Source organism: Carassius carassius, chromosome 4 (genome assembly GCF_963082965.1).
Source record: "Carassius carassius chromosome 4, fCarCar2.1, whole genome shotgun sequence".
Lineage (NCBI taxonomy): Eukaryota > Metazoa > Chordata > Actinopteri > Cypriniformes > Cyprinidae > Carassius > Carassius carassius.
The window spans coordinates 41,263,081-41,288,170 of NC_081758.1; the positions used below are offsets into that span (position 1 = coordinate 41,263,081).

General features: G+C 39.4%; 1 protein-coding gene across 2 annotated transcripts in view; it reads left to right on the plus strand.

The window, feature by feature from the left end:
• Nucleotides 1-25,090, plus strand: part of LOC132140054 (pre-B-cell leukemia transcription factor 3-like) — a 61,602-nt gene that overhangs the window by 34,293 nt on the left and 2,219 nt on the right. The window contains exons 4-11 of one of the 2 annotated variants that reach the window (XM_059548837.1): nt 1,339-1,580; nt 2,604-2,794; nt 17,027-17,162; nt 18,929-18,958; nt 19,741-19,906; nt 22,166-22,243; nt 22,883-22,992; nt 23,334-23,423. In XM_059548837.1, coding sequence (XP_059404820.1) covers nt 1,339-1,580; nt 2,604-2,794; nt 17,027-17,162; nt 18,929-18,958; nt 19,741-19,906; nt 22,166-22,243; nt 22,883-22,992; nt 23,334-23,423 — 1,043 coding nt within the window. The remainder of the gene's footprint in view (nt 1-1,338; nt 1,581-2,603; nt 2,795-17,026; nt 17,163-18,928; nt 18,959-19,740; nt 19,907-22,165; nt 22,244-22,882; nt 22,993-23,333; nt 23,424-25,090) is intronic. The other variant, XM_059548838.1, reaches the window with a different exon arrangement.

Sequence of the window (25,090 nt, forward strand, 5' to 3'; positions counted from 1 at the left end):
ATCTTATCGGCATTCTGAGCAGCTGTGGTGTGTTTACAATCTTGTCCTCGGGGTTGGTTTATATTTTTTGAAGAGCATCTTCAAAATCACCTAAAACTGTAGGACAATGGCATTGCACCTAATGTTTCCTCATCAGAGAGTTTAATAGCTTTTTCATATCTTGTTTAATGCACACAAATGTATCTTTAAGTATCAACATTCTCTAAAACACCTTATTAGAAAAATAGACACTAATGAGTCAATAGCTAACATCCAGTAAGTGTATAGAGCTATAAAATGAATGTTGCAGCTCAGATCATTTGCACGAATCAGCACTAACATTTACTTCATATAATTCTGGTTCTATTGAAAAAAAAAAAACATTTCTCCCAGAGCCATGTGAGCATTCTCCCTGCGGCCTGCAAAATGCAAAAATAAATAAATAAAATAATAATAATAATAATAATAATAATAATAAAATAATAATAATTATAACTCATTAATATCAACAGAGTTAGAATGCAGAATGACAAAATCATGAAAAAATATAAAATATGTATATATAAACAAGATAAATCTTACATCATCCACTCTGCTAAAATATATATAATTTTATATACAAGTTATATGAGCAGAGTTTAAATTCAGTTAATCTATCTATCTAGATTTTTTCTCTGTGCTTTCAAAAAATTTAAAACATTACTTAAATTAAATAAATACACATGCACACACACGCACACACACACATATATATATATATATATATATATTTATAATGACAAAAGCATTTAAAAATGTTTTCAAAAAAATTACATATAAGACTTACATAACCATCCACTCTGCTGACTGCAAAATCAAAAATCAAACATGAAGTGCCAAAAGCGTGGAATTAAAGGAGGCCGTGTTGGGTGGCCGCTGAAGCACATCTTAACGGCTCACGGCGCTTTTCTTCCACCCACCTCAGTGAAGAGACCTGCCACTGTCAATCATTCTCTTGTAGTCAGCGCTGGCACAAGCACACCTCGACCCTGATAAACAGCATGTCATAGCAGACTAATCCTGCGCCGTGCGTTAATGGCTGAGGACGTGAGGGGCTTGCAGTTCTGCGGTGGGCCTGTCCAGTCACTCATTCACTGTGGAGTGATACGAAGAAGTAACTGGCTATCTGAAACCTGCTTTGGGAGGTCCAGTGTTCAAGAAATTGTCTTTGCATGTCTAAATGTGTTTTTACACCAGCTCTATCTCACACTTTTTGTCTTGCCGTAATTGTTAAGTCTACATTGCTCATCTTATAAACTGTAGATAGATTCTTGTCTAATTTATATTTAAATGGCCTATTCTCTATATGTGTTGTGGCAGGTCTCAGTATCCGTGGCAGTCATGATGAAGATCCTCCGGATCCTCAGCTCATGCGTCTGGATAACATGCTGTTGGCAGAGGGCGTGTCCGGACCGGAGAAAGGGGGCGGGGCATCAGCGGTTGCTGCGGCAACAGCAGCAGTGGGTGTGGGATCTGATAACTCCATCGAGCACTCGGACTACAGAGCCAAACTCAGCCAGATCAGACAGATCTACCACACCGAGCTGGAGAAATACGAGCAGGTCTGTACAGCAGTGCACAACTGTAAATTCATCAGGAACATACGAGAAAAAAACAGTTTCACTAAATTCAGTCAGACATCCTGGTACTGCTGGTTTGAAAGTAGCTTCTTATTGGAAAAAATTACTAGGGAAAACATAGATAGTTACTTTTTTCATATATTGAAAACATAACACACATGATGAGTAGTGTCTCTTCATATACAATTGTAGGTTATAATTTTTATTTTGAATAAGCTTTCATTTTTATATTTTCAATTTAGTTTAATTTTTTGTAACTTTGTTATGCGCTTTTGTCTTTTTTCATGTCTCATCTTCATTTAAAGTTTTTCATCTAATATTTTTATATTATTTCAGATTTATTTCAAATAACAAAAATGTTATAGTAAATAGTTTTGTTAATGTTAATAGTTTTAGTACATTTTTTAGTAATTTTTCTTTTTTGTCATTTTTATCTGTTACTTATTTTGTGTACTGAAAACATACATAAATATGTAAATTGAGTAGTGCATTTTATGTTTATTTTAGATACTAATATAATTTTTATTTTACTTTGAATTAGCAATTATTTTATATGTTCAATTTAGTTAGATTTTTAGTGTTTTTTCTCTTTTTTAATATTACATTCATGTTTAATTTTATATATATATATATATATATATATATATATATATATATATATATATATATATATATATATATGTGTGTGTGTGTGTGTATTTTTTTTTTCATTTAGTAACTTTGAAGACCTCAAGATCGCTTTACAAGAAGTAGAAAAATATCATACAGCAAGACAATTTATACAGAACATACAGAACTAAACAGTTCATTTATTTATTTTATTTCCAGATAATAATTTTAGTGATTCAGTTTAAATGTTTCAGTTAGTTGCCAAGGCAGCATTCAGAATTTTTATTTAATATTTCCATTTTTTTTCCAGCTTAATTTCAGTTAATGTTTTCATAGTTTTCGTTTTAGTTAATGTCTTTGCATTATCATTCATTCAGTAATTTGATTGGTTCACAGGCGTGTAATGAGTTCACTACTCATGTGATGAACCTGTTGAGGGAACAGTCTCGCACGCGGCCCATCTCACCCAAAGAGATCGAGCGCATGGTGAACATCATCCACCACAAATTCAGCTCCATCCAGATGCAGCTCAAGCAGAGCACCTGTGAGGCAGTCATGATCCTCAGGTCTCGCTTTCTTGATGCCAGGTCAGAAACTGTGTCAAACACATTTACAGTCATGCATTTGGCAGAAAATTCTATCCAAAACATCATGCATTAAATGTATTGTCTGCATCTTGTCAGGATATTTAGAAAAGGTGTGTTTTTTTGTGGTTTTGACAAGCTATTAATGTTTTGAATTAGCTTTTGAATTAAATTTTAATATTTACATTTTTATAAATTTTGTTATATGCTTTTGTCAGTTTTCTGCTTTTTTATATTACAATTTAGGTGTAATTTATTTTTATTTCAGTTTTAGTTTGATTTATTTTTTAGCCAAACCATCTATATGCATTTTGCCAGTATATGTGTTTCCTTACATGGATGAGGTGCAATCTATAATGCACTTTGTTCAGATAGAAACAGTGTTTTTTTCTAGACTGTTTCATCGGGTGCTCGCTCCTGGGCCGAAGTTAACTTCTAGTCTGTTTGTTTGCTTATCATTCTGGCTATGGCGCCGTCTACAAACGCAGTTAAAGCTAAGGTGATGAGTAGACTGAAGTTGGGCTCAGGTGGTTGTGCTGTGGGATGTGTTTCCCATACATTTATTTATTTGTGGCGCTCACAATATTAAAACGGACCGATTTTCCAAAAGGCTTTGTTGAATAAACATGAGCACGTACTGCACGTTTAAAAATCTAAACGAGGCGCTGGTGTTTTTATATCACTGTATTACTGAAGCAAGACTCTCTTTAATTAGTCTATAACATTTTTGATGTCATTTTAATTTCATTTTGCATGTTATATGCCTGATAAATCAGCGTTTGTGAGCTCAGAGCTACTTTGTGTACAGCAGTTTCTCCTGCTTTAAAGCACCTCCTGCTGGCAGAGAATGAATTTGCATTTTCAGTAAGTCTGATTTACGCAGCAAACATATTTTGCTTGTTATCAAAAATAATCAACTCTAGAGGGACTATTTAGCTGTTGTTATTAATTCTATTTTTAAGTCCACTTAGTTGCTAGGGTGTTGTTGAGGTGTTAGGCGGTTATGAGTTGTTGCAAGGTGGCTGCTGGAGTGTTCTGGGTGGTTTCTATCGTATTGCTAGGTGGTTTGTAGTTGTCACTAATCATTACTATGGAGCTTTCTTAGCATGTTCTTAGCCTGATTCATCACTTAGCTAATCACTATTAGCATGTAGCTATTCACTGCTATGTGTAAAATGCATGATTGAAGTCCCGTTTGCTAGCATGCGTCAAAAGAGCAACCCCCCCCCCCCCATGTTTCTATGACACATTTATCCAAAGGTATCCTTTTTGATCTGATTAAATGGAAGTCTATAGGGTGGTTGCTAGGCTGCTGTAAGTGGTTGCCAGGGTGTGGCTATGAAGATCATAGGTAATTACTTATTGGTTACTTGAAAAGATAATTCAAATCTAATATGTTTGATAATTCAAATGTTATATGCTTTGTCAGTTTCCTTTTTTTAACCCCCCCCCCCCCCCATCATCTTCCACAACATTTAATGCATGCATTTTGCCAGTATATGTGAATAAGGTGCAATCTAGACAGCATTAAATAGAAAATGTGTTATTTATGTATAATTTATATATGCTTTTATATGCTTTTGTCAGTTTTGTCTTTTTTATATTATTATTTAGGTTTAATCGATTTAATTGATTTATTTTATTTTTCTTTATTTTAGTTTTTTTTTCTTAACATATTGCATAACATTTAATGTGTTTTTCCCATACAGTATATGTGTTTGCTTATGTGAATAAAGTGCAATCTATATAATACTCCTGATTTACACAGATACAGTTAGCATAGATTTAGTATAGATAATGCCTGGATTAAAGGTGGTTAATGAATAAGGCCCAGGTATCTGCTCTAAAATACAAAGCTCATGACTGTTTAGTGAATTAAAACAACATTTTGCCCCAAAGAGACTATCCTACTAACAATACACTGCAAATAGCTTTAGATAATAAAGCATTTTTTAAAATAAATAATTATTATTTATTGTGTGTGGTGCTTTTACCCACATAGGTGTTATTGCGAGTGTGGGTTTGTTTCTGATTTTTTTGGATGTGCTGAGAGTGAGGCGTGTGTGAACAAGTGGGTGATGTGATAATATTTTAAGGTCTTATGAGTGTTGTGCTTAAACTGGCAGAAGGATAAATTGAGTGGGATTGTGAAAATTTGCCAATAAGTGAAGTGAAGTGAAGTGAAGTGACATTCAGCCAAGTATTGTGACCCATACTCAGAATTTGTGCTCTGCATTTAACCCATCCGAAATGCACACACACAGAGCAGTGAACACACACACAAGTGCTGGTTGGCTTGCAAGGGCACGAGTTACTTAAGTCAAAGAGTAAATTCTGCATGAATCTACTCATCAGAAGATTATTCAAATGGTATATAAATGAAGAAAACAGTGATTGGTGGGCTCAATGATGACATCATAAAGAGAGAGAGTGAGAGATTGGCTACTGAGATCAGATTTAATCTAGTCACATGGTGCTGTGTGTACGTTTTTATGCCACATCAGGGAATGTTTACTAGATACAATCTAATGACAATGGCTGACCTATAACTGCCAATAATACAATATATACATGCAATAATTCATACTTTAAGTATTGACCTCCCCCCTTAATCCAAAGTTGTTGAAGCCCTAAAACCGGCAAGAGCGGAATCCAAATCTTCAGTACTTATCCTGCTTGATCTGTCAGCTGCTTTTGACACGGTTAACCACCAGATCCTCCTATCAACCCTACTGGCAAAGGGCATCTCAGGATCCGCACTCCAGTGGTTTAAGTCTTACCTATCAGATAGGTCCTTCAAAGTATCTTGGAGAGGTGAGGTGTTCAAGTCGCAACATCTAACTACTGGGGTGCCTCAGGGCTCAGTTCTTGGACCACTTCTCTTCTCTGTCTACATGGCATCATTAGGTTCTGTCATTCAGAAACATGGCTTTTCATACCACTGCTATGCTGATGACACTCAACTCTACCTCTCATTCCATGCTGAAGATCCGACGGTAGCTATTCGCATCTCAGCTTGTCTAACAGACATTTCTTGCTGGATGAAGGACCATCACTTTCAACTCAACCTTGCCAAGACAGAACTGCTTGTGGTTCCAGCAAACCCTTTGTTTCATCACAATTTCACCATCAAGTTAGGCACATCAACCATAACTCCTTCAAAAACAGCCAGAAACCTTGGAGTTATGATTGATGATCAGCTGACTTTCTCAGACCACATTGCTAAAAATGCAGATTTGCTTTATTCAACATCAAGAAGATCAAGCCCTTTCTTTCGGAACATGCTTCACAACTCCTTGTTCAAGCTCTTGTTCTGTCCAGGCTGGACTATTGCAATGCTCTCTTGGCAGGTCTTCCAGCCAGTTCTATCAAACCTTTACAATTAATCCAGAATGTGGCAGCAAGATACATTTTAATGAGCCGAAAATAATACACGTCACACCGCTGTTTATCAATTTGCACTGGCTACCAATAGCTGCTCACATAAAATTCAAGGCATTGATGTTTGCCTACAAAAAATCACCACTGGCTCTGCACCCATTTACCTAAATTCATTACTTCAGACTTATGTGCCCTCTAGAAGCTTGCGTTCTGCAAGTGAACGTCGCTTGATTGTTCCATCCCAAAGAAGCACAAAGTCACTTTTACGGACTTTTAAATTAAATGTTCCCTCCTGGTGGAGTGACCTGCCCAACTCAATCCCAGCAGCTGAGTCCTTAGCCATCTTCAAGAATCGGCTTAAAACACATCTCTTCCATCTTTATTTGACCCTCTTAAGCCCTCACTATTCTAATTCTATAAGACCTCTAACACTAGCTTGCTCTATTCTTTTTCTATTCTATCTGTTTTCTTTTTATTTATTATATTATTTAAAAGCCCTTGCTACGCGTACTGTTTTAAGCTAACTGAGACTCAGGGCCGTGCAGAGACCTTTGCAGGGGCAGGTGCTCAAAGTATAAAAGGGGCACATGGAACAAGGCTTTAAATGCCACTGTTCAAAATATCAATACAGCAATATATTGTGATGCATTCCTTGTTGATTCGCATATAGATAAGGATGATTATGTATTGATATGGCAGCAAATGCTCTGATGCAGTTTTGAAAAAGAAAAAATAGAAAAGACAATTTTAAGTTTAAAAGTTAAAAAAATATTTTCTTTCCACCTAATAATAGCTCTGGGATCAGAAACTGAAATGTCTTAAGTTGTCCCAACCTGATGGCTTTTTCTTCTCTGTTCTACAGAATAATTAAGAACAGCTGTTATAGTAAAAACTATAGAAAACGCTTGTGCCTCTACATTTTCCTCTTTCTTACCAGCTCCTGTCTCCTGGCTTGCTGTTCCCTGCTCCCTTTCTGTCACTTGTGCCTCTACATTTCCCTCTTTTTCTTCCTCTGTCTCCATCTCCTCATCTGGGGCCCATTTCACAAAGGAGGTTAAGTGAAAACTCTGAGTATGTTTACCCTGAAATGAGGGAAACTCTAGGTTTTCTGTTTCAGAATGGGAGATTTGTCAAACCTGAGAAAGCAGGGTAAGTCAAGCCCGTTTCTGAAAGAGAGGTAACTTACACTCAGAGTCAGTTACCATGGTAACTTACACTATGAACCTAACCTGGTTGGGAGCAGGTTTTCTTCGATAAACCCAGAGTTTATTTCGGTCTCCTCCCCCTTTTTAAACACCTCATTAATGCACGCTGGAAAAATGCTCTTCTTACTAAGCGTTTTTTTTTCTTCTTTTTTTGCCCAAGTACAAATATAAAAAAAAATATAAAATAAAGATTGATTTTCTATGTAAGAAAATGATATAAGAAATTTTGTCTTGTTTCCTGGGGGGGGGGGGGTCTAAATTAAGTGCATTTTACTTAAGCAAAATTATTTGCCAGTGTGGTAATAAAAATAATCTTAATGCAAATGGTAAACCTTATTCTGAGTAGGGATGGGTATCGTTAAGGTTTTAACGGTATTACTACTCTTACCGATACTGCTTAACGGTCCGGTACTTTAACTGTATTTTTATTGGTACTTTGTGTTGTGTTACTTTGTGTTGTGTTAGGCAGTCGAAAACTTTGCATATCTCTGTCTGCACATAATGCACTTTTGAAAGATGCTTTGACAGATTGCTTGTGTTTCCGCCTTTACATGAAAATGTTTTTTGCACTTATGACAACCAGCGTTGTCTGCATCAACTCTAGTGAAGTATAACCACACTTTGGAACGTTTTGCTGTCTCCGCCATCGTCACTCTTTGTATTAAGCAGGAGTTTTCGTACTGTAAGGGGCCGTTCACATATCGTGTCTAAAAACGCGTGGAAAACGCTAGGCACGCCGCTTTCTGATTTTTTTTCCCCAAAGCCTTCGGGCACTTGCGCTCCTGAGGAGTCTGCTGTTGCTAAGCAACCATGACCTGCTCTCTCCATGAAGACGCGGAAATTTCAGCAATGGATAAATGGATTTGCAGCACTAAAAACTGCTTGCAGTAGCACTGCTACTAAATTAATTTAAATATCCACATACAGCTATCAGCTGTTCCTACATCTTGGTTGAGCTTTCAACGTTGTTACGGAAAAGGTGAGGAAGTTACATGACCTGCGTTGCGCTTGCGGCATTCTGAAAAGTTGAGATGTTTTTATGTGAATAAAGTGGCTTCAGTGGTGTAGGCACTATAGGCAGTAATGTTTTTGGCACGGAAACTAGCTTATAACACGATTGATTGGGTTAGAGTCCGGCTTTTGCCGAGCTCATTCTTCTCACTTTTCACATCACATGTCACATTAGAATTTATTTTCAATAAAAATGAACAAAATGTTCTAAAAGTGGAAGTAAAGTGCCTAACGAGTGTTTAATAATGATGCAACTATTTATAATTGTAATAAATATAATCATTTACAATGTTATTATTGCATCCTGTTAATGTATAACAATATTGAGGTGCAAATGTATCTGCCAGTATAAAGTATAACTAGCATCTAATTATTATTTACACTTAGCCTGTTGCAAAGAACTGCTACTTTTACATGGTAAATAGAATATATCACGATTTTCACTGTACATTTTTCTTCTGTAAATAGCATCTAGAACTACTTGCACTTAGCCTACTGTAAATAGGATCTATCGCTAAGAAAGTATGTTAATTCCACTTAGTGTAAATAGCCACTCCCGTATTTTTCTTACTCTATTGGCAGATCATTTGTAAAATAAGAAAAATACACTTAAAATATTATTATTAATATGATTATCTTATATATATTTTTTGCCCATGAGATACCATAAAATGATTAGCTATTAATTCATTAATCTAATGTTCTGCCAGTTTTCACCTGTGATATTATAACACTGATAAGAATTACATTTGTATCGAGTCTGAAGTATGCAGATGGATTTTTGGCGGGAGCTGTTGCCATGGTGAATCGTAATATCGGAGCTCCATTGATACTGGCTTTTTATAGTAGTGGTGCACGCGCTTAACTCAGAGTCAGTCAATTTAGAGTTGATTAAACCAACTCATTTCAGCTGTTCTGTAACCGAAAACTCAGAGTTTCCCATCTCAGGGTAAGTCAACTCAGAGTTCAAGTTTAAACTCAGAGTTGGTTGAACCTCCTTAGTGAAACGGGCTCCAGCTCTATTACTTTCAACTCTCTGTCCATTTAGAAACAATGCATAATTTACTATTTCAGTATTAATCTATTATTTTAACCATCACTACTGTCTACTCTTGCACCTAATCAATAAGTCCACCTAAAATATTGATACAAAACATTAAACAACTGATACACTGGAATATAGTGGTTAATATTATTATTACTGTTGCAGTTGTTGTTGTCTAAAATTGAACACCTTTGCAATGTAAACAAATGACAGGCTACAAGTGGTATTCATCTCCTTTACACTGCACTTTGATGTCAGGTGTCAGATGTCAAAAAAAAAAAAAATATATATATATATATATGAAGGTGCCAGAAGTGTCCGGTGCTCGTCCTCGGTGCTGCGTGATCCTGTTTGCCGGCCGGCTGAGTGCAAGGGGAATCGGTGTGCGGTGCTCAGGTGGCGGGCTGGTCGGTCACTCGCTTTTTGGAGAGATAAGAGACACAACATTAGCTGGCGATCTTCTGGGGAGCTTTCTCACCCGTGTCTTCTCGGGCACAGCTTTTGTAGTCCTCGTCTCAGCTGGGACCGATCCGCCCGCGGTGATTGAGTGCAGGTGGATCTCCTCCGTTGCCAGGGCGACGCTGATAGGTGCCCGGGACACGGCTCACACTCCCCCCCCCCAAGCGTCGTCCTGGTCCCTCGGACGAGTGGGGAAGTGGGGGCTGGGGGGGAAGTCATACCTGACAGACCTGCGAAAGCTGTCCACAGGCGGGAGAGCCCATCCGCATTGGCGTTGGCGGTTCCAGCTCGATGTCGCACGTCAAAGTGGAAGTCCTGGAGCGCTAGGAACCACCGTGTCACCCGGGCATTGGTATCCTTAGCCCGGGCCATCCATTGCAAAGGAGCGTGATCGGTGATGAGGGTGAATTTCCGTCCCAGGAGATAATATTTCAGCTCCAGGACTGCCCACTTGACGGCCAACGCCTCCTTCTCCACCGTCGCGTACCGTTGTTCCGTTGTGGACAGCTTTCGGCTGATGTAGACCACCGGGTGTTCCTCACCGTCTCGTATTTGGGATAACACGGCTCCCAACCCGGTGTCGGATGCGTCCGTCTGCAACAAGAAGGGACAGTTAAAGTCAGGGGCGCGCAATACCGGTTCAGATGTGAGCGCCGCTTTTATCCCCTTGAACGCCTCCTCTTCCGGGGGTCCCCATCTCACCCTCTCCGGCTGTCCCTTCTTGGTGATGTCTGTCAGGGCTGTCGCTAGGGAGGAGAAGTTAGGTATAAAGCACCTATAGTACCCCGCCAATCCCAAAAAGGCCCATACCTGCTTCTTGGAGGTGGGCCTCTGGGCCGAGAGGATGGCGGCTACTTTTCCCTCCTGCGGACGGATCAGACCCCGGCCCACCCGGAAACCGAGGTAGGGCCAGGTGACATTTCTTGGGATTGGCGGTGAGCCCAGCCCGCCGCAGTTCGAGAAGCACCCTCCGGAGCCGCTCCAGGTGGTCCTCCCAGGTCTCCGAGTGGATGACGACATCATCAATGTAGGCCCGGCATAAGTCTGATGGGGTCTCAGCACGATGTCCATCATCCGTTGGAAAGTTGCTGGAGCCCCGTGCAGCCCGAAGGGGAGAACCCGGTACTGCCAGTGGCCACTGGGGGTGGAGAAGGCGGTCTTGGCTTTGGTGGGCTCTGTTAACGGGACCTGCCAGTAGCCTTTGGTGAGGTCAAGCATGGAAATGAACCAGGCTCTCCCCAGTCGCTCCAGCAGCTCGTCGACACGGGGCATCGGGTATCCATCAAACTCGGAGACCTCGTTAAGGCGGCTGAAGTCGTTACAGAACCGGAGGGTGCCGTCCGGCTTTGGGACCATGACTATGGGACTGGACCACGGACTGCGGGAGGGCTCGATGATCCCCAACTTCAGCATCTCCTGTACCTCCCTTTTGACCGCGTGTCGCCGGGCCTCCGGGATTCGGTAGGGCCGCTGTCGCACGATGGTTCCTGGAGGTGTGCGTACGTCATGCTGAAGTACGTGGGTCCGCCCGGGACGTGGGGAGAACACATCAGAGAATTGACCAATCAGATGTTGGAGCTCCGTCCTCTGGGCGGCCGACAGTTGGGGGCTGATGTCAACAACCACGGGAGAGACGGCGGCGAGTGCGGCGACCTGAGTCCTCGTCCCCTCCCAGCGCTTCAGGAGATTAATGTGGTATAGTTGACTTGCCTTCCTTCGTCCAGGCTGGCGGACTCTGTAAGTCACGGGCCCCACTTTCTCCGTGACAATATATGGACCTTGCCATTTCGCGAGGAATTTACAAGCTGCCGTGGGGACGAGAACCAACACGTAGTCACCTGGCTGGAACTCCCGTGGTTGGGCCGCCCGGTCGTATCGTCGACGTTGGGCTTCCTGGGCTGCTGTCAGGTGTTCCTGGACGAGGGGCATGACGCGGTCGATCCTTTCCCTCATTTCCCTCACGTGCTCGATCGTGGTCCGATGGGTGGTCGGCTGCTGCTCCCAGGCCTCTTTGGCGACATCGAGCAGGCCACGGGGCTGCCGCCCGAACAGCAGTTCAAAAGGTGTGAATCCTGTGGAGGCCTGGGGGACTTCCCGGATGCCGAAGAGGACGTACGGCAGCATTTGGTCCCAATCCCGTCGGTCGTCCGCACCCACGCGACGGAGCATCTGCTTCAACGTCTGGTTGAACCTTTCGACCAGCCCATCGGTCTGAGGGTGGTAGACGGTGGTCCGGAGCTGTTTCACCTTAAGGAGGCTGCAGAGGTCAGCCATCATCCGGGACATGAAGGGGGTGCCCTGGTCGGTCAATATCTCTCGGGGGATGCCAACCCGGCTACACAGTAGGAAGAGCTCCTGGGCGATGGCCTTGGAGGTAGCCTTGCGGAGTGGAATGGCTTCGGGGTACCGGGTCGCGTAGTCCACGATGACCAATATGTGTTCGTGCCCCCGGGCGGACTTTGGCAGCGGCCCTACTAAATCCATTCCTATTCGCTCAAAGGGCACCTCGATGATGGGCAGCGGAATGAGCGGAGCTGGGGGAGGGGTATGCGGCGACGTCCGCTGGCAGTCCGGACACGCTTTACAGAATCGTTTGATCTCCACCTCCATGCCAGGCCAGTGGAATCTGTCTCGGATCCGTTGGGTAGTATTCTGCGCCCCCAGGTGGCCAGGCATCGGATGGGAATGGTCGAGCTCAATAACCATCTGGGTCCGTGTGCATGGGACCACCAGAAGTTTCACCTCCTCCCCTCTCCGCTGCGCGACACAGTACAGCAGGCCATTCTGGACTACAAAGTGTGGGGTCGGGTGCGGTGGTGGAAGGACCTCCTTTCCCTCAAGCACCCGTACTTGCTTCCAGCAATATTTCCTCCAGAAATTTTCCCCCACCCCTAACCTGTTGGAAGACATCATAAAAAAGGTTAGAACTTTGAACTCACCCTCTCGGGCGCTGTCTGAGGCCAGGAGGACAGGGTTCCGTCGGGGAGCTCGGCGGAGGTCCTTCTTCTTCGGGCGGTTCCCGGCAGGGCTGGCAGGCTGGGTAGCTTGGGTGAGTAGTTCCTCCAAGCCTGGCCAGTCTCTCCCCAGCAGCACGGGTACCGGCAGGTCCTTGACCACGCCAACTTCCAGGGGCCCGGTGCCGGTCTTTGTGGAGATGGTCACCACTCGGGTAGGTACCCTCTGGGTGTCACCGTGGACGCAGGTGATGGATATGCGAGCTTGGTCCCCGCCCGTGGGGGAAATATGGAGGACTGGACTCCCCAGCCTCTCATCGCAACGACGCCTCCGCTAGCTCGACTGCCTCGACGAGATCTCCTACGGTCCCCGGGTTCCTCATTCCGGCTGCCTGTCAAAGGGGGCGTGGTAGGGCATGCAGATACCGGTCCACGACGACACGTTCGGCCACTTGGGCAGCGCTGGGGTTCCCGGTGAGCAACCAGTGATGGGCGAGGCGGTTGAGTGCGGCGACTTCACGCTCCGTATCTCCCTGCCGAGTGGCCATATGTTCCACAATTTGCTGCTGCCGAATACTGATCTCCGTCAGGTGCTTAAGGAGTTCCTCCATGGCTGGGGGCTGGGGGAGGAGTCACCGCCTGACGACACACAGAGAAGGGGAAAAAAATACAAACAAACTGGTGAGTAACTGGAGTGGTGATGCCGGTGATTCTTCAGCAGTTTGCCCGCATTCTCCACCAGTGTCGCGGGCTGAAGAATCACACGGCAGGCTGTAGCGAAAGTTTAAAGCCCCTGAGGGTGTATTTATTAGTGGTTGTGAACGTGTAGGTGCCAGAAGTGTCCGGTGCTCGTCCTTGGTGCTGCGTGATCCTGTTTGCCGGCCGGCTGAGTGCAAGGGGAATCGGTGTCCGGTGCTCAGGTGGCGGGCTGGTCGGTCACTCGCTTTCTGGAGAGATAAGAGACACAACATTAGCTGGCGATCTTCTGGAGAGCTTTCTCACCCGTGTCTTCTCGGGCACAGCTTTTGTAGTCCTCGTCTGAGCACTTTCAGCTGGGACCGATCAGCCCGCGGTGATTGAGTGCAGGTGGATCTCCTCCATTGCCAGGGCGACGCTGATAGTTGCCCGGGACACGGCTCACAATATATATATATATATATATATATATTTGTGTCACATTTAAATATAATTATATTTTAATTCATTTCTTAATTGTTTTTATTTTTAGAATGATAATTCAGAGAATGAGAAAATCTGAATAAGCCTTACCAGTGTTGTGATAAATATTTTTAAGGCACTCTATGTTTTAAAAAATAAATAAATACTGTAATATAATACTAGTTGAGTCAAATAACATAAAAAAGACCATACCCCTCGATGCCTGTGAAACTTTTCTCTCTCAAAAAAGCACGCAAGCGTTACTTCTACACTACAGACTACACACAGCAATATAAACAACATATCTGCATGTTCTCACATCACATCGTTCTTGTAAAAGAATAATAAGTAAATAAACATCAAAATCACTTCGCTGAGAATGAAACACCACTTACCAGCTACCGCGGTGTTAATAATTTCCTCTAGCAATTAAAAAAAGAGGAATCGTACCGCTCGGAGGAGGTCGTCGTTGTCAGGTGAAAGGTCATCATGTGGGCCATTTCATTTACGGCTAAATTATTATTAATAAATTTTACTAATATTTAGATTGGGCATGGGCAGGCATTCACAAAAGGGCATGTTATTACAAAAAAATTTGCTTTGACAAAAGGGCACTTTGGGCACCAAGGGGCAAAGGGGCAGGTGCTCACCCCCCTGCACGTGCCTGCTGAGACTTGTTAAAGCATCGTTGCTCTTTTGTTGTTTTTGATTGCTTCCATTGTCCTCATTTTGTAAGTCGCTTTGGATAAAAGCGTCTGCTAAATGACTAGATGTAAATGTAATGCAAGTATTGTGGTATAGTTATGACATCTACCAGCAGGGGATTCAGCTAAAAACTATTTGTTGTTTTATTACTAAGCAATTTTGTGTCGTTTTCCATTAAAAATATTGAAACATTTTTAACCATCACATTGTGTTTCAGTCATTTTGAGCCAGAAAGGATTGTCTTTTTCCTGAAAATGCCAGTTAATGTTTGTTATCACATTGAACTAAAACTTCCTAACTTTGCCCACAAAAGTTTAACAACTAACTGGTTAATTTGTGGTACTTTTGGGGGGCTTTTTTCCCTGTACATTGTTACACTTCTGTTGTTCCTCGTCAGAAATGAACAGCCTACAAAAAACTGCTTGTAAATGTAACTAATAAGCTTTTTGATAGACCACACAAACGATTTCCACAAAAAAACTTGCCAAATTGGACATGAGGCTGTATCTTTCCAACACTTTTACCATATTAACAATTTTGGCCGTCAACCATTTTGAATTTTGTAATGAAATGCTATATTTTATGAACACATTGGTGTATCACTATGAAAATCGGTATGTGTTATCAGCACCATTCCCTGGTGGTACTCAAGAAGTTACAAAAAGGTATAATGAAATTTCCAAAAATGCTAACTTTGAGTATATTAGCCTATGAAACTCTCAACATATATGTGAGTCATGCCAAGAACATATATCAATTTTTTCCATAGTCAGCAGAACTTCCTGTCCGACATTTTGATTTATGTTGAAAACCTATTTTTTCTACCTCCTCCTAGACCATTGGTCTGATTTTAACCAAATTTGACTCAGATCATCTTTACAGAATTCTGACAAAGAATTATCAAAAGCTTTTTGATATACCTAACCGTTTTTGAATGACACATCAATTAAATTGTTGGCATGATGCCAAGCTGATTCTGTGGGCTGCAACTCTACAGTACTTCGCCATATTGACACCAACATTGACACATATTGACACCAAACTTTTTATGTGTCAGTGTCCTTTCACACTGAGCACACATAACAATTTGATAATGGTGGCACCTATTAGTAAAAAGTGATAAACCAGAAAATTGTATTACTATGATAACTTCGGATTTTTCAGCTATTTTGACTAAAATCATCCTAAAAGCTTTAATTTCTCATCGTTGCAGTTGGACTGATGCTCCATGCCATGCTTAGTTCCTCATTTTGCCTCTGTTGTGCTTGGTCCCTTAATTGTTGCTTGCAGCTATATTTCATCTACTATTGTAGTTTTTATTAATATTTTATATTACCTTATTTTTTATATTTTTAGTTTAGTTTCTTTAGTAATTTAGTAGTCAGTTTAGTGATTATGTTATATGCTTTTTCAGTTTCCCCTTTTTAATGTTACTATTAATTTCTTTGTTATATCTGTGGTGTTCCCATTAAAAAATGACCAGCCTACAAAAATGCTTATGAATTTCTCATTATGCAACATGGTCAACAAATCTTGGATTCAATCTTTTTATCAACTTGTTTCCTTTCAGTTAGCACAGGTTTTGCATTTCTTTTTTGGAAATGACTGATTGAAGGCCTCACTGATCTGAACTTATGCACCTCAATTTTAAGTGAGCATTGGGAAAATAATCCACAAATAATTATTTTTATTTATTTTTTGTACTCAAAAAATTAGGTGCATAAGCTCAGATTAATGAGGCGTATGATGAATCAGCTCCAAAAAGAAATGCAAAATCAGTCCTAATTGAAAGAAAACAGCTGACAAAAAGATTTAATCAAATATTTTGTAAAAAAAAAAAAAAAAAAAAAATAGTGTAATGGGAAATTTACGAGCAATTTTTAAAAGGCCATTTTTGACCAGAAATACCAAATTACTGTAGGTAAATGATTTTCAATACAGCACAAACGAGTTAAAGCAAGATGCATTTACATGAAAAATTAAGCGATTTTGTGCTTAAAACAAGAATACAAAATCTATCAGTGATGTCAGAACTTAATTCAAAGGGAAAACAAGAATATCTTTATGACCCTATTGACAGATGTCTTTTCTTGTTTCAGCCATAAAATCGTTTAATTTAGATACATTTTTCAAAAAGCAAGACTTAATATCTCATGTAATTTAAGTAAATATAGCTTTAATTTAAGAATGTACTGGAAAACAAGACAAAAACACTGAGGGAGTTTGCAGTGATGTTGCTAGCAGAAATACTTTACTATATATATATATATTAAAACAGTTGAGGATCTAACAATACTAATGATTCCTCTTTTTCCAGGAGAAAAAGGCGCAACTTCAGCAAGCAGGCGACAGAGATTCTGAACGAGTACTTCTACTCTCACCTCAGTAACCCGTATCCCAGCGAAGAGGCCAAAGAGGAGCTGGCCAAGAAGTGTGCCATCACTCTGTCACAGGTCAGTCTATCCTCCTGTAGTCCAGATCTCGGACGATACTGGGCAAACGAGCCTTCAGCTGTCGAACAAGACGATTTTATTCACACTCTGAAATAATAAATAACTAACAAATTTGTTAGAGGCGGTCTGTGACACTGTGAAGGTGCAGAACATTTGGCTCAAAATAGTGATGAAGCACAGCGATGCTGCCCAGTAACATCTCAACATGAGTGTGAAGTGATTTAAACCGCAACAGTGAGTACCCAGTTTTCTGCCTCATGGATCCTGGAAGCATTTTCCCATTGAGATTTCAGAAAGTTTCTCAATAAAGTTAAAATAGAGTTTAGAAGATGGCTCACAACATTTGTTTTGCAAAACCGTGTGTGAAAATCAAATGACAAAAGGTCTGTTTTTGTGTACAAATGTGCAGAAATGTACTTTTGATAGAATTAAAGAGCTACTACAACCATAAAGTATTGCAAACTATTTATTCATATTGATATTAAATAACATTAAGCAGTTGACTAGTTAGTCTCAGCCTCAGTCCGCACACCTTTGAGCAAGTAAACATCAGTTGCAGGTAAACTATATAGATATATTTGTGCAGAATTAGACACAGAATACTGAACTAACTAGTAAACATTAATTTTGGCCAGGTAAAAATCTAAATCATAAAATCTATTTCTGCTCATTTTTAGATAAATCCACCCCTAAATGACACACTAACAAAATTAACTGTAGTTGCATAAGACTAACAAACCGTTTAATTTTAATATTATATACCAGCATTTTTTTTATTTTATTTTTAATTAGCTTTTATTTTTAGATTTTCATTTTTTATTTTGTTTAATGTTTATTCACTTGATATGTGCTTTTGTAATTTTATGTTTTTTTTTAAATAATCTAAATATTTTTAATTAGTTGTATTATATTTACATGTAATATATTTCATTTTTTGTTTGATATTTTCAGTTTTTATTAGAGTTTTAGTCATTTAATATGTGCTTGTCAAATTTATTTTTGATAAATTTGATAAATATTTAATATATTTTTACTTAAGGTTTTTTTTTATTAGCCTTTAAGATATGTACTTTTTTTGTAATTTTGATTTCAGTTATTGTAGTACTTTAACCTAAAAGTGTTTCACTTATTTTAAATTATTTATGCATAACATTTAATTTCAGAATCATATTAATTAACAAATATGTTTTGTTTGTTTGTTTGTTTTTTTTTATAAAAAATAACATTGCTAGTAACTAGCTAACATTACCTATAAAAGCTACAAACACAACCCTCCTTACAGCAATTACCATTTCCACAGCTGCTTTAGGACTGTGGGTAATGTAGTATTTTACAGGAAACTCTGCAATATATTACTGTAAAAAAATATTTTTACATTGTTTCACATTATTGATTTTGTTTGTATTAAAATACAGTTTCAGTCTTTCTACTTCACAAAATCAATTTATTGTGTTAACTTGCCCTTTTTTTTGCAATCAATTTTTTAAATGTACATGCAATTTCTAAATGAAAATGTTTCAAAGTAAATCCTACACCATTTTTTTGTTCAGTGCCGAATCATAAAACAACCTCAGAGCTCATGGAAGCTCATAAAAAGGTCACCAAAAATAAGCTAAAAAATCACTCAGAAGGGCATTTTTACTTCCAGAACCCGACTGAGATGGACACACATTATGAATATTCAGCCTATCTTATGTTTGTGTAACCGGTGGGTGTGTACAGGAAGTCGTTACTGTAAAAAAGCCCCTTCTTTTTGTTCCCTTTAGGGGAAGGGAAGCACCATCACTGTGTCACAGGTATGTCACTAAAACATCCGTCCGTCCGCTGTGTTGTCTGTCGATGTTGGTTGCAGTGGCAGCCGTGTCTCTGTGTGCTGAACAACAATCGATGCATCATATAGTCATTTATCCAGCAGCTGGAATTATTCTTTACGGCCATAACACACACACACACACACACACACATGCTCAGCCAACCATGCATACATTTCCTCAACACTGCCAACAGTTACATGCTTTCTAGCACTTGGATGTTGTCTTCTGACTGTCTTTTATTGGATCCTGAGATTATGACATCAGCATGGTGTTTTTATAGCGCTTCTGGAACAATTCCGCCTCTCATTGGCAGTTTAAGGCCTGTTTGAAGATATTTTATGAAGGTGCCATTGCCATTGGATGTAATTTTAATATGTCTGGGTTTACAGCAACGTTAATGTTTTTTTGCAAAAGGTTGGTACGTTTACAATGTCTTACAAATGTATGAGAATAACAGTAGCTGTAAAACACAAAAAAATGCAAGCATTTTTTGGAGAAGCCGTGAACGTTTGGCTTGTAACACATATTTCACTGGACTCTGCAATGAAGAAACGTTTTTATGAATTATATTAGAGCAACATAGTTTTTTCATAGTTGTGATTCATTTCAATTCAAATAATGTTACAATGCAAAAATTGTAACCGTTCTTTAAGAGGCATCATTCTCTTCATGCATTTTTTTTTCTTTTGATTTTGGGGCAAACATTTATAATATTTCCTCATAATATTCATCCACATTTGCCTCTCTCTCTTTCTCTATCTCAGGTTTCTAACTGGTTTGGTAATAAACGTATTCGCTATAAGAAGAACATCGGTAAATTCCAGGAAGAGGCGAATCTGTACGCGGCGAAGACGGCAGTGACGGCGACTCAAGCCGTAGCGGCCGCTATACACAACAGCCAGACCAACTCGCCCGCAACACCCAGCTCTGGTACACATAACGAGATCATTGGAGGGACCACTGGGGCTAGTTGTCACAAATTATATATATCAGGTTTTAAGTCCAGTAGAACAAGTTCTTGTTTTCTCCAACATTTGTTGCCCAAAACAATCTCTGTAAAATTTGCCTAAGATGCCTAAAAACGACATACCCAAAGTAAATTGCATTCTAAAAAGAACAAACCTCAGAATCACTAAGGCCCAATCCCAATTCTATTTTATACCCCTTCCACTTCCCCTACCCCTTATCCCTTGAAACAGAGTGTCAAGGGGTAGGGGAGAAAATATTCCCCTAAGGATTGGGACACCACTAGCATGACGTCACATGCCATCATTCGTCGTCTAGCTCTTACAATACACACATATTCTGGTGTGCATTAGAGCCTTTAATTATCGTTCTGTATTAATGAGCTGCTTACTGACACACACACATATTGGAAATCGCGCAGCTCACACATCCAGGAGAAAATAAACTTGTCAACGCTGCCCCACGACTTTTATTAAATACAGTTTAAATACTGAATCGCTACATTATATTTTCCAGCGATGAGAGGATACAATCGCTGTTTTTAAGTAAACTCAGTCTAAAAAGATAAACGCACAGACGTGAATACACGCAACCTCCATCTCTCTCTCTCTCTCTCTCTCTCTCTCTCTCTCTCTCTCTCTCGAATAGGCAATATTTGAGAAAATGGTTTAGCGATTTCTAATTATTAGGGGGATTAGCCCCCATCAATGTCTACGGCAGTTATCGCCCTGATCAGACATATGCTGTGGCACTATCATGCAGTCTGTAATGATATGACGTTAGCAAATATTAGCGATTTTTTGCAAACATTTCTTTGAGTAACATGACCATTAATATGAACTCACAATTGAATGTAAAATAAAACAAATGATTACTTTTCTTTAAAATCTTTATTTATGCCAAAAAAAGCTTACATTTATGTGTCTTTTTGTTCGCTGTAGCAGCCATATTACGGAGGGGTAGGGGAAAGGGGAAGGGCTAAGGTAGAATTGGGATTGGGCCTAAGTCTTATTGAGTAATAAAACTTTGAACACGCTGAATAAGTAAAAAAAAAAAACATTCCGCCTACTTTTTTTTTTTTTTTTTGGTAAATAGATGCCTGCAGATGACTATAGCTGGGAGCTATTAGCTGGAAAACTCAATGGGAACACAGCATGAAGCCTTGTTGGCGGTCTGACAAAGACCCTGATTGTTCCTGTTGTGTTGATTTTATCTTAAAATGTTTTTTTCAAATCACAAGAATCTCAGCTTTGTAAAGATATGTGATATGTTTAGCTTTTTTTTTTTAATTCTCAAAAACACGCAGTGTACCGCAGGCGAAACAGTGGAGTGCTCAAGGGTGGATTTAGTGATTTGGGGGCCCCAGACGAAATATATGAATCTGGCCTTATACATTTGCAGACATTTACCTAGATCAACTGTGAGGTTCCTTTTTTGTTGTGATATTTGCTGCTGCTCCATGGTGACTCATATTCATTTATCATGTACATGGATCGCTTTCTTGCCAGCAGGAGGCGCTTTTGGAATGTTGGAACGTTTCCCCGGTAACGGCTGTAAACAAAGCAGTGCTGCAGCTCATAAAGGACACTCTATCAGATAAAATGAAAATGCCATCGCAACTTTTCTGAATCAAGTTCAATCAGTTCCTTTCAGAGATTCATTAATATAAAAACTTGAATTAGTGAGAAAGAGAAAAGTGTGAAAAGCATATCCTATATCGACGAGGAAAGTCCACTGATGAGTTCCCAGCGTAAGCTTGTGTGCCTGCGCTACAGTCTCCAAAGGCTGTCATATACTAAACTTTAAAATACATTTGTTTTTATCAACTACAAATTTTACTGAAACAAAAAAAAGGAAATTATAGATTTACACACTTAAGGATTATATCAACCAAAAAGGTATCTGAATATCCTCTCCTTGGGTTCTTCTCATAGACAAGTAAGCGGCATTTAATATAAAATATGCACTGTTGCTCAATATTTAATTACAGCTTCAGATGCATGATATTTTAATTTGATGGGTAACCCTTGGAAACGCTAACAGGTTAATAGCCAATCATCATCAGGTAAATGACCTAAATAACCTGTTGTGACAACATGCCCCGGTCGCTCTTATATTACAGATAGAGTTGTTCAAGTGCAATTATTGGGTCTTGAACATGCATTTTTGAAATAAGTAATTAAAGAGTTTAAACGAGTTCAATTCTGTCATTTTTCTCTACAGGCTTTCAGATGAAAGATGAAGACTTTCAATTGGATGCAGCAGAAGATAAAAATAATCTGTTAAACAACATGTTCACGGGTATGTTATGATGTTGAGTGCTTTAGTGTCATTTGAGATATTATAGTTTTATTCATATTTAGATTTTTTTTATATATATATTTACATTTTTTTTGTGATTTTGTCAATTTTATTTGTTTTTTATAGTTTATATTATCTTTACATTTTTATATTTTCTGTTTGTATTTTTTGACATTTTGTTGTTTTTGTAATTTTTATTAGTTTTTTTAATGTCTATATGGGTTAGATTATTATTTTTTTATTAATATCAATTGTTGTAGTACATCAAGTTAAGTTAAATAAATAGTAATAATTTATTTACTTTTTCTTTTTTGTGGCTTTAGTTTTTATGAACTATAATAGCCCTGGACTTGCAGACACTTCCTGTGATGATTGGTTATTTACAGTGAACTTCCTGTGTCTGTGTTCTGTTCTTCCCATTCCATACTCCCTCACTGTTTATGTATATACATTGGCCCAAAAAAACATCTGGACCATTATTTTAACATGCATGTCATGCTTAAAAACTTCATAATTCCTTATGTCATAAAATGATTAAACCAAGTGGCATCTGCTCTGCAAACAAACAATTTTTCAGAACTAGCCTCGCTGATCATGTTAACAGACTCACAGTTCCTCTTTCTATCCGTCTCTTTGTAGGTTCTTCGGGTTCGTATAGTTTGCCAGGTTCAGGAGACATTTTTATGAGCATGTCCAGCCTGAATGGATCCTACCAGCCAACCCAGCTCCCCAACACAGGACAGACACAGGTATCAAACACGCAAACATAGATGCAATGTAATATATATACGACATATATAAACAACAATAAAATCATTTACAACACAATATAACTTGAATGTTTTTGAAAGTCTTCTGCTCACCAAGGATGCATTTATTTGATCAAAAATCAAGTAAAAACTGTGACATATTATTACAATTTTAAATAACTGCTTTCTATGTGAATATATTGTAAAATGCAATGTATTCATGTCATGCAAAGCTGAATTTTTAGCATCATTACTGCTTAAATGTGAAGTATTTGCTGTTATAATGGTGTACAGTAGTTTATGACTCTCTTACGCTGAATCTCCTGTCTTTCTCTCTGCAGGGAGACTCCATACGTCACACCATCGGTCAGTCGTTGGGTTACAGCGACGGTCTGCGGGGAAACCCGCTTTACAGCCCACATGGCTTGAACGTGAGTTTGACAGAGAAACAAAACCAAACACTTTAGCCAGAATTGCAGATGGGAATGCTTGAATGCATTCAACTAAATTCTGAGTCAAAATAGACTCAAATCTGCAGCAAAGGCTCTAATGTAAAAGTACATTTGAGACCTTAATATTACTGACACACATATGCAATATACACACACACATGCTGTCTCGTGGTGGGAAGGAATAATCTCTTCGCAGCAGGTCTCCTGGAGTCTTTCAGACAGACGTCGCAATGATCAAACCGTCGCTCCATGAGCCGACACAGGCGACTGGGAAGGGGTAATGCCGCTTGTGTGAAAAGGCAAAGATAAATGTATGGATTCATATTAATATTCACACATACACATGGGGCTGTTTGATGGAACAGAAGGCAAATGCGTTCTATTTCCATTTTCCCAAATGCATCTAATAACACTATGACTTGCATGGCTCTTGGCAGTATATGTCTGCCTTCTTATTGAACCACACACTCTCTCTCTCTCTCTGAAAGAATTTGCAGTCCATTTCCTTATCACTATAATAAAATATGAAACTGGAATTGCCTGCAGCTTTGTACAGATGTGAATAGCGTCTTCCCAGATGAGGTCTGATAAGACATGCTTTATAATGGAGTCGATCTGGAGTCACGGCATTAAAGGTTCATTTATCTATTGAGGCAGCCATGTCAACTCTCTAATACTGAAAACAATCACCCACAGATATCATATCACAAAGTGAAGTAAAGGGAGGTGCAAACAGCTCCAGATGTCTTGGATACTTAAGTTTCATCTTAACATTTACATAATTGTCACATGATGATTTCCGAACTAGTTTTTTTTTTAATAAGTGTTGTTTTCCAGTTAAACTGTATCTACAAAGAAGATAATACTGCATTAACATCTTGAAATGTTAATATGAGACTTGTTAATATGAATGTTTCTTGTTAGGCAATTTTGGCAGAAAAGTGTACAAATCTTCCAATTTAGTAAAATAAATGAACACACATAATGTAAGGTAATAAAGTGAAATAAAACACTGTTAATAAAAAGAATAGACAATTCATAACAAATATAATATGGTAATAAAATATAGAGAAAATTGAAATATCAACAGATATAATTGTGAATGTGCATATGTGTTGTTTACAGATACTTTTTTTTTTTTATACAGATGTACAGTCCTGAAATATGTTTTGTATTGTTTAGGTGGAACATGGACTGGTGCAAAAAAAGCTGTTCTTGTGTCTGGTTGTTTTGGCGCTCAGTGCTCTGTAGTTGCAGGCAAGAAGGCATCAGTTTAAAGAAGAAGTGTGCTGGGTGTGAGGGGTACAGGGTGATTTTACCAGCCCTTTTCCTCACTCTGGAGGTGTAAAGTTCTTGGAGGTTAGGAAGGGGGGCACTAATATTCTTCTCAGCAGTCCTGACTGTCCGTTGTAGTCTCCTGATGTCTGATTTGGTGGCTGAGCCAAACCAAACAGTTATAGATGAATACAGGACAGAATTGATGGCCTAGTAGAACTGTGTTTAAGCTGGTTTTAAGTTTAAGCTCACAAGTGTCCAGAAAGCTTCTAAAACCTGAACGGACCAGCCTTACCAGACAAGGCAGGTTCAAGAAGGATTTTGTTTCATTTGCAAACAACAGTTACCTACAATAGATACAAAACATAATT